At 37.1% G+C, this 10,136-nt stretch overlaps 1 protein-coding gene across 4 annotated transcripts; it reads left to right on the top strand.

Annotated features, from left to right (window-relative positions):
- Positions 1 to 978: 978 nt before the first annotated feature.
- On the top strand, positions 979 to 7,069 carry LOC125259746 (protein-glutamine gamma-glutamyltransferase K-like). Of its 4 annotated transcripts, XM_048177646.1 has the most exons (15): positions 981 to 2,014; positions 2,336 to 2,424; positions 2,570 to 2,640; positions 2,787 to 2,978; positions 3,053 to 3,304; positions 3,442 to 3,560; positions 3,745 to 3,852; positions 3,998 to 4,175; positions 4,268 to 4,406; positions 4,478 to 4,670; positions 4,753 to 4,906; positions 5,165 to 5,449; positions 5,573 to 5,733; positions 5,824 to 5,960; positions 6,109 to 7,069. In XM_048177646.1, exons 2-15 carry the CDS (start codon positions 2,357 to 2,359, stop codon positions 6,254 to 6,256), a joined length of 2,205 nt encoding a protein of 734 aa, XP_048033603.1. In that variant the 5' UTR covers positions 981 to 2,014; positions 2,336 to 2,356; the 3' UTR covers positions 6,257 to 7,069. The 4 variants fall into 4 exon arrangements, with proteins under 4 accessions (XP_048033602.1, XP_048033601.1, XP_048033603.1 ...); XM_048177644.1 differs by having other exon boundaries at positions 980 to 2,014; positions 2,336 to 2,640; XM_048177647.1 differs by having other exon boundaries at positions 981 to 2,424.
- The last annotated feature ends 3,067 nt before the right edge of the window (positions 7,070 to 10,136 follow it).

The raw sequence follows: 10,136 nt of genomic DNA on the forward strand, positions 1-10,136 counted from the left end.
ATTTTAAAAAATAATCCACATGGCTCCAGGGGGTTAATAAAGGCCTTTTGAAGTGAAGCGATGCATTTTTTGTAAGAACAATATCCATATTTAAAACTTTATAAGTTCAAATAACTTCTGGCGGATGACCGTACGCAAATGAGTAACCCCTGGTGCGATGTATGGCGTAGGATGTAGGTTTAGCGTAAGCTAAGCAAACTTAATAAAGTGATCAAAGTCATGTCACTCCATGTCTCCAGATGTATTGCGCATCTTATGATGTATTTCTATCTTACTCACGCTGTTCACTTGTCTTAATCAAATAGATGAAATTAAAAAATAAATAACATTATAATAGGCATATTTAAAGATAAATATGAAACTAAATATGTTTTCTTTTATGGCTACCAACACATATAGTACAGTAGTGCAGAGAAATGTCATGTCATGATCAAGAGCGGATCATGAGTCGAGTCGTATCAAGCATAATTTATTTATTTTTTTAACCTGATAACTGTAGCTCCTGGGCGATCCGCTGTAAAATATCATCTCGGATGTCATCATACAGCACTCGCCCAAAGTTCAGCAATCCTCTTTTTCCAATTCGCCGGGGCGCTACACGATTTCCTCCTTGTACGAGCATACATGATTTCCACACGATTGAAAAAAATCGCATGCGAACTCGTACGACAGCAAAAATCGGTTACTCTTCCACTGCAAATCGATGCGTACGGATGTCTGCCGGAAACTAGTTATTATAGTTAATATAATAGTTTTACATATGTATATTTTTCTTACAAAAACTTACATTGCTTTGCTTCAGAAGGCTTTTATTAACCCCCTGGAGCCTTACTTTCATGATGGATGGATGGATGAATTTTTTTATTTATTTTTTTTTGGCTTCATAATTTTAATATATTTTTTAATTTAGTTTGTCTAAAAGAAGATAGTCATATACACCTAGGATGGCTTGAGGGTGAGTATATCATGGGATAATTTTCATTTTTGGTTGAACTATCCCTTTAAGTGACTGACTGCATATTTAAAAACAAAGATGCTGCACAGCAAGATGTAAAACTATACATGAATTATAGCATTACATTAAGCAGGCCCAGTAAACACCCTGTGCATTAACGCTAACTATGTAAACCTGTAATACATATGGTGATGATGACTCATATGTTATGTTAGCAGTGACACTATTCTACTGTCCTAATTAATGCCACATACAACACTGTCTCATCAAATGTGTCATTTAATCATTGCTATGCATTTTTGTTAATGTTAGAAAGCAAGAAACTGCATGACAATTATATAATGTGCCCTAGTAAAACTAGGTTTTGTGAAGTCTGGCACTATGGCAACGACTGTTTTGCAAAACAGCTATTTTGAAACTTCATGTAGAAGATGTTCATGTACTTAGAATCAAAGAGATTATTTTCCAACAATGTTTTTACTTAAATGTATATAATTTTAAAACAACAAGATTTAATTTAGCTTTGGTTCTGTAATCAGTGTGTCATGACCTTGAAGTAAAACTGTACAACTGACAATTCAATTTAATTTCCACAAAACATATCTGAGAGAATGTTAGTTAAGAAAGGAATATACATAACTAATACATTTCTTAAATTCAGGTTAATTACATTTTTAAATATCTTATCATTTAAAATGTAAGTAAAACTAATGCATTATGAATCGCACCATGCCATGACTAGTTTGGCATTTTGTTATTACAAATAAGCTTTTCCTCCTTCCTTACTTATCAGTCCAGAACAATTAAACTAATACATTAATTTGACTTAACTCCCTGAAAGAAGACATTGTACATAACACATGTCACTCATCCAAAATCCTTTCTTCTTTCTCACAGGAGATGTGAAAGGGGTGGAGATGGACATGAAGTATATATATATATATATCTAGGGCTGCAGTGGAAAGAAGAGCTGGTTAAAGCAGGACTTACTGTTCACTTGCTTCAGTAAATCAAGTTCTCGGTTCAGTCTCTCTTAAAGAAGGACAAGGACTAAAAGATGTAAGTAATCAACTCTGACATTACTTCAGGCTTATTATCTGATTTTATTTTGCACATATTCATTGTTTTTCTAGACCCTTAATAACCCACCACATGAAAAAGGTTAAGATGACTTACCTTGCTGTCTAATAAATGCAGAGTTCTACAAACATGACTATGATTTGAATGCTCATAAATTTAAAAGCTGGAATATTTAGGGGAAAAGCTTTGTGGGATACATCAGAAAGTATTCAGACATTAGTTATGAATGATCCACCTGAACTTTTATTTTATCTTTTAATTCATCCTTCACAATCTTTTTTTTTTTTTTTTTTCTGACAGGATGCCTTTTGAAAACAACCAATGCAAAAACCTCTGCACTGTCGGCCGTTTTTCACAGGTCCAACTGCAGGCAGACGACAGCTTGAAAGGTGCATGCTGCGCTCCGGTTTACACCAACCCTGATGTTAACCCTTGTGCTAAGAGTTGCATAAAAGCTTGTGTTAACCCAGGCATCAACCCTTGCATTAACCCTTGCATTAACCCTTGCGCTACTCCATACACTAATCCTTGCAGTGTTGTCACTCCATGCCGTGATTATGAAACTAAGGAAGCTGTCATCAAAGAGTGCATGGATGATTGCACAAGTAAGCAAGTCTGTGGAGACGATAGTAAGAGTCGTAGATCTTTGTCCTGCAATGCATAAAGAGAAATGTGTTACAGTATTTTTATAACTCAATAAATGATCTGTTTGATATTGAATGACCTGTTTTCTACTTTGTCGTTTTCTCAGAAACTGTCCTCCGGGTGAGTAAAATCGATCTTCTCAAGTGCAGGACGGGACCAAATCGTCAGGAGCATCACACACACTGTTTCCCTGATGATCACCTCATTGTCCGCCGAGGACAGCATTTCAATATGTGGGTGGATCTGTGCCGTCCTTTCAATCCCAGTTGTGACAAACTTCACCTGGAGCTGAAACTAGGTTAGTTACTGTATGAGGAGGAACATGCATTTATACTGTCACTGGAATCTCATGTCCTTCTGTGTGTTTTACAGGTCATATCCCATCCATCCGGGACGGCTCTTATGTGATCGTTCCAATTGTGGAAGAATTCAAGAAAGACTGCTGGGGGGCAAAGATTGTCGAAAAGTGTCAAAACCGAATCAAACTGTGTGTGCACTCAATTCCGACTGCTTGTGTTGGACGATACCAACTCAGTGTCGTGACTCACTGTGAAGGAGGAAGATTCATTTTACCATATGTTCCTGAAAATGACATTTACATGCTGTTCAACCCCTGGTGTAAAGGTACGTGTTTCAATACACTTTAAAATAACATACAAAACCTGAATATATGAAAAGTAAATTGAATGCGGAAAGAAATAAAGCATGATTAAAACTTTTTGAAGCTTTTATGTTTAAAGACCAATTTTCTCTGTTCTCAGATGACTGTGTGTACCTGAGTGAAGAGGCAGAGAGAGTTGAGTATGTGCTGAATGACATGGGCAGAATCTACTATGGAACTAAACAGCAGATTGGCTGCAGAACATGGAACTTTGGTCAAGTAAGAGTCAAACTTTCATTCATATATTCCAAAGGTGCCTACACACAAGTTTACAGAATGTCAAAGAGACTCTGCAAAACAGCTGATTTCAAAGAGGAAATTCTTTATAACATGTTCATACAAAAGACATCATTCCAGATGTTTCACAATTTCTAATTTCTTCATTCTGCTGTCTGATTCTTAGTTTGAGGAGGGAGTCTTGGCTGCATGCTTATATGTGCTGGAGAAGAGTTATGCCCCTTGCTCAGGATGGGGAAACCCAATTAACATTTCCAGAGTGGTGTCAGACATGGTGAGTCTTCATTTTCTTTCTATCAACACCCTGATTTGATGTCGGAAAGCCTAACAAAACGATCTGATTTGCTCTAAGTGTGGTAAATATGCATGAAGCTTGCTGCATAAAAAACACAAAATTTTCAATCATCTCTCCTCAACAGGTTATTGCCAACGATGACTGTGGTGTGTTGGTGGGTAACTGGTCTAACTGCTATGGAGATGGAACTTCTCCTACATCCTGGTGCGGCAGCAGTGCCATCCTGAGACAGTACCACAAATGTGGAGGAGTACCTGTCAAATATGGACAGAGCTTGGCCTTTGCTGGAGTCACCAACACACGTAAGAGTTCATGCTGAATGGACAAGGAGGAAAAACAGGTTTGAGAAAGTATTTGTAGATTTAATGCACATATTCTTCTCTTTCTCTCATAGTGTTGAGGTGTTTGGGCATTCCAGTTCGTCCCGTCTCAAACTTCTGTTCTGCTCATGACACTGATGTTTCTTTGACAAGTGACGTCTATTTGGATGAGAAATTTCAGCTGATTGATCACATGAACCATAATTCAATCTGGTAAGTGTCAATCACATTTGTGATTACTAAAAGTTCCTCTGAATGTGCATGATTGACTTCTCTTCGTGTAGGAACTACCATGTGTGGAATGAGGCCTGGATGGCTCGTCCAGACCTGCCATCTGGTTTTGGAGGTTGGCAGGTAATTGATTCCACTCCTCAGCTGACCAACCAGGGATTCTTCCGTTGCGGCCCCACCTCTGTTGCTGCCATCCGCAGCGGACAGACCTTCCTGAAGCATGACGTGCCCTTCATTTTCGCCGAAGTGAGTTAATTCCTTTAAGCATTCTGTCATACACAGATTAAGATAATGACTTATGACTCCTGTTTGTCTCCTTGTGTTCTAGGTGAACAATGATAAAGTTTACTGGCAGAGGCAAAGTAATGGAACATTTGGTGTTGTCCACGTTGAGAAGGATGTAGTAGGTCACTGCATCAGCACCAAGGCCGTCGGCTCAGATCAGCGTGTAGATATCACAAACCTCTACAAACACCCACTGGGTGAGAATCAATACATATGCCAAAAAATACTTACATTTGAACTGGTAAGGGATGTGGTCCAAACCATGTTCCAGACACATTAAACCATGGTGCTTATGGGGATGAGGTTTGAGTCAATAACACTCTCACCATGTCTTTCTCATAAAGAGGTGGAAGGCCAAAAGACAAAAACAACAAACAAACATCTGGATAGTAAAAGTGGAACAAGGATCAATCATTCTGATTGTACTTTCGCCTCCTCCTGCTTCCATTAATCAGGTTCGTCAGAGAACTGTGCTGCTTTGGAAACAGCTCTTCGTCACGGCTCCAGGAGATGCACATACCCACTGCCCTGTGCTGAGGATGTTGTCTGTGAAGTCAGCCTGAAGGGTGATGGACCGTGTGTGGGAAATGATGCCGTGCTCTGCATCAATCTGAAAAACAAATGCAGCTCACCTCGTACCGTAACCCTCTACAGACAGGCAGCAGCCATGTACTACACTGGAGTCAGGAAGACCTTCCTGAAGAGAGACCAGACATGCATCGAGCTCAAGCCCTCTGAATGTGAGAAATTATACAGTTTGAGTAACCACAGTTACTATAGTGCAGCATGCAAATCAGTACACCATCTGTGAAATAGAGACTTGTAATGAAAGCACTCTGTATTTATCACTTTTCCCAATACAGGCAAACCTCTGGAATGGACCCTGAGTTATGACGAGTATAAGGAGCACCTGGTGGACCACGCCCCACTGATGCTCAACCTCTTTGGACACGTCACTCAGACTAAGCAGATTCTGGCCACCCAGTACAGCTTCAGACTTCGCACTCCAGATCTAGTCATCGCTGTGAGTTTAAAGCATTCAAATTATTCTGGTGATCAGTTGAAATAGTCTAGTGCTAAAATGTGTCTTGTATGTGTTTTTTTTTTTTTTCAGCCTGTTTGTGACGCTGTCCTGGGTCAAGAAGTGCCAGTCAAAATCACCTTCAAGAATCCACTGCCTTGTGTCCTAAAGAACCCTGTATTCCGCTTTGTGGGTCTTGGACTGAAGCATCCCAGAGTTGTTAACTATGGGTAAAATTAAATTAATTACTCAATTAAATAATACATTATTTTTGCATTATTCTGTTCTTACCTTCATTTCCAATTAATTACATAAATAAAATAATAATTAAAATTATATAAATTATAGTAATATTAATAATCTTTTTTTCTTCCTCAGTGACATTGCAGGACATGCCACAGTGTGTCTGACGGAGAAATTTATTCCCAAGTGTCACGGCCCACACAAACTTCTGGCCTCATTCGACTGTCCTCAGCTCACTCAGGTGCACGGATTCTCCAACATTGTGGTCAAACAGCACTGTTGAACCAATCGAAAAACCAAAAGAGAGGAAATTTCCATTGGAAAAGAAAGTGTTGTTGACTAAATGCTTCAGTAAAACTTTCTGTGTGTTTCACATGATTTGCAAACTGAATTAGCCTAACACTTTCACTTCATCTGCTAAAGACAAATGCTACAGTTTGATTGTGGTCTTGAAACTTCTCCAAATATTGTGATTTCCCTTCTTTAAGCAATATATTGGGATATGGGATTAGTAATTCCTTCTAATGCATATTATGATGTCTGATTGAAATGAATGAAATAAGCATAAAAAAGCTGAGGTATACTAAGTTTAAAACAAGTTTAATTATACCTGGGAGATTCAGATTTACATCATATAATCATTATCTAATCAATTACTATTTCCTGGGGTCTTCTTTTAGTTATTTTTCTCATGCTAATTATGTTAATGAAAACCTTTGAAACGCATGTAGTTTTAAGATGTTTATTTACTGTTATCTAATCTTGTCTCTGTGCAGTCTCTGCATTAAAACATATTTTAATCGTATTGAATCATGTCTGTTTATGATGTGAAATTCTGATTTATTCTAAATATGGGTCATTGACAAATAAAGTTAAAAAAAACAAAAAAACAAAAAAACAATGGAGATATAATTAATTTTGAAGTTTTGTTAAGTGTTAACAATGAGATTATGTGGTTTTTATAATCAATTAACACTGCTTTTGTCATTTTTTACAAGATGGACAAAATTTGTCACCAAAAAAGTCATTCGGTTTAACCAAAATTTCGGTTTTACCAAATAACACTTTTCGTTATAGCGAAAGACGATATTTTCAAACAATGCTAACAGGCTGATCTCCAGTTAGTTAGCTTGCTAGCAAAAGGACAATAAAAAATTACAACAAAAGTTTTTAAAATATTACAACATTTTCCATGTTTTATACCGGTTGTACCGAATGACCTGATGTTTCGGGACATGCATATAAGCAAGTGAAAACATGAATTTTTCAAACAGTTACGGGAGAGTTAGTTACTTTGCTTCACGACCATGTGGTCCTTTGCAGGTGTCTGAATGATGTCACATCCTGTCACATGATATTGACCACATGACTTGATCCAAAATGGTCCCTATATATTAGTTACTTCGAATGACATCAATGAAATTCATTTTTCCGGACATTCTTTCTCATAACAAAGCAATGACTTCTACTCATAATTTTAATATTATTTTAGACTATTTTGATATGATGTTATAAAATCATGCCAGAATAAAAATATATACATTTATTACATTTTAAGATATTTTAATCACAAATGAAATGGCTGTATTGGCCTTTGTCAAAAGGTCTTCTGGATTAACCGTCCACTTCAAATCTTTAAAAAACCTTTATATGAAGCAAAATATAATTAAAACCTTTTGAATTCAATAAAATTGATCTAGTCTGTATACCTTACATACTTTAGATGTCATATCTTTGTTTTGTTTTTTTATTATTAAGGCCTTTGGATAAAAAAAATGACCCGTCACGTCATTGACCCATAGCCTATATCGAAAATCATCATAAAAATGTTATATATTTCACAGCTCTAAACGGTAGCGTATCAGTTTGACTTTAGATTACAAAAAGAGATGAGACAAACACATATAAATGATCATTATAAGTATTATTAGTATAATGAGAAAAATAAATACATTGAGAATACGAACCGACGTCACGCCTCGTTGCATGCCGGGGCGGCGCCACCATTTTGACAGGATCGCCCTCTATTACTCGCACTGAAATTAATACGGATTCTTGCTTACCTTTTGTTTTGTTTCTGCCATTAAGTGGAACGTTAACATTTTTAATGGTATCGTTTGCAGGGAATAGAAGCTATTTTATCGCGTCGCATGATCATTTTATTTATTTTTTATTTTTTTCACTTAAGTTTTGTAGAATTTCGTTTACAATGTTGATCTGTTTACCGTGTCGCACGCTGGACGCTCACCACTGCTTCAGCCATCGTATGAATATCCAAATAAATCTATGTGATCAACACACTGAGAAAAGTCGATTCATTTATTTGTTGGAGACGTTTAAATGGTGCTTAAACGAGCATACTGAGTAGGCCTACAACTGTTGTCATTGTAATCCCCCTTTTCCACGATCACAGATGAGGAGAATCAGAGATTATGGGTCAAATTCAGCGGACAGACGGACACGAACACAATGTATTTTTATATTTATTTTAACAAATGACAACCACACTAAGCAGTTTTATACCTTTATAAAAACCGTTATGAAGAAAATGTATAAAATGCTTGCATTTTAAGTGATACTGAAAGTTTATATTTTGGTCTCATCCGTTTTTCAGCATGTGCTTTATTTGTAAATAGAATTTGGTCTCTTTAATATCAGTCTAAGTGCATTAAGCCTTTTCTTGAGAGGACACGAGAGGAGACCCTTTTTATAAACGTGTTGCGTTCATATTTTGGGCTCATTTGCGTATCTCCACGCAGTATGCTTTAATAAATATACAGAATTGTTTGTTTGTCACATGAAGCGTTTTTCTTGTTAAGCATTTGAATGTCCCCGTCAAGTTCTGCTAATTCACGAGCGCAGTGAGAGTCAGACTTGCAAAGGTAATGTTAATTATTAAACCAAACGAAATCAAAACGTTCAAAAACACTTAGCAATGTGATTATTTTATTGAGTGATAAGCAGTGGGTTTAATCAGTGCAATTATGAATAGATTTGCCATCCGGCGTCTTTTCGTCATCTCCTCGACTTGGTGTTCCCTTGGTGTTTTTACACGTACAAAAGGCGAAAAAACGTTTTTCACTGTCTTGTTTTTTCTCAGAACGATGATCTGAGTTACTATCACAATTATCGATGCAGCATTAATGACACACAATGGTGACATTTTTCACAATCAAGACAGAAAACAAATTACTGCACTAAACTCAATAACGGAAAGGCTGCGCGATCCTGTCAAGATGGCGAATAAACAAAGAAGTTACCCAGAACTCAATGCGGCGTGACGTCAGATTCGTATTCTCTATTCACGGAGTCGTGTAAAAAAAAAAAAAAAAAGTCGTGTAAGTTGTTATTCAATTACATTTTTCCACCGTGGTGTAGAAAATGTTATTTCTTTAATACTATTTTCAGAAATTTGAAAAATTATATAATTTTGCATAAAGTTAAAAAGTCTTAAAATTAGTCTCACCTTTGAAAATCCCGCCGCTCCTGTCAGTCAAGTCTGTGCGCGCGCAGCTCGTAACGTATTCTTCTGCTCACAAATGACAACATTTGGAGATTAATCCCTCCTGTAAGCGGTTCGAAACGTTTTCAGCTGATTGGAAGCTCGTGTATTACCTTTAATTCAACTGTAACGGCAATAGCTTATAGTCTTAAATCTTCCTTGTTGCAACTGACAGGATTTCAAAGGTGAGGGTTGCCAGGTTTTCACAACAAAACCAGCCCAATTGCTTCTCAAAACTAGCCCAATCGCATTTCAGGGGGGTCCCACCTTAAAAACCGCTTTCCTGGGGATAAAATTAACGTTTTGGCGGGCCTCCCCTTGTAAAATTCGCGTTCCAGGAGCTAAATATCACGTTATTTTGGGTCGATTCAACCCGCGGCAACCGTGTATATAAATATAATTTCAGCGCCACTAGCGGCACCAAGCGGAATTGAAAAAAAAAAAAAATCGCAATAAATTGGAAACTGTTGTGCTTTGTTACTTTTGATTTAAAGCCTTACCTTCTAGTTCTGTCAAACAAAATTCGAACAATAAATACCGTTTAGGCGCTCTTTAATATTTTGTGATAGATGGTAGTAGCCGCCTCAGACCAGCATCACGTGATTTTGAAAAATGTTAGTAGTCTAACCAATATAACAAAATATTATGAAAGTGTGTTCAG

The sequence above is a fragment of the Megalobrama amblycephala genome, linkage group LG24 (assembly GCF_018812025.1).
Source record: "Megalobrama amblycephala isolate DHTTF-2021 linkage group LG24, ASM1881202v1, whole genome shotgun sequence".
Taxonomy (NCBI): Eukaryota; Metazoa; Chordata; class Actinopteri; order Cypriniformes; family Xenocyprididae; genus Megalobrama; species Megalobrama amblycephala.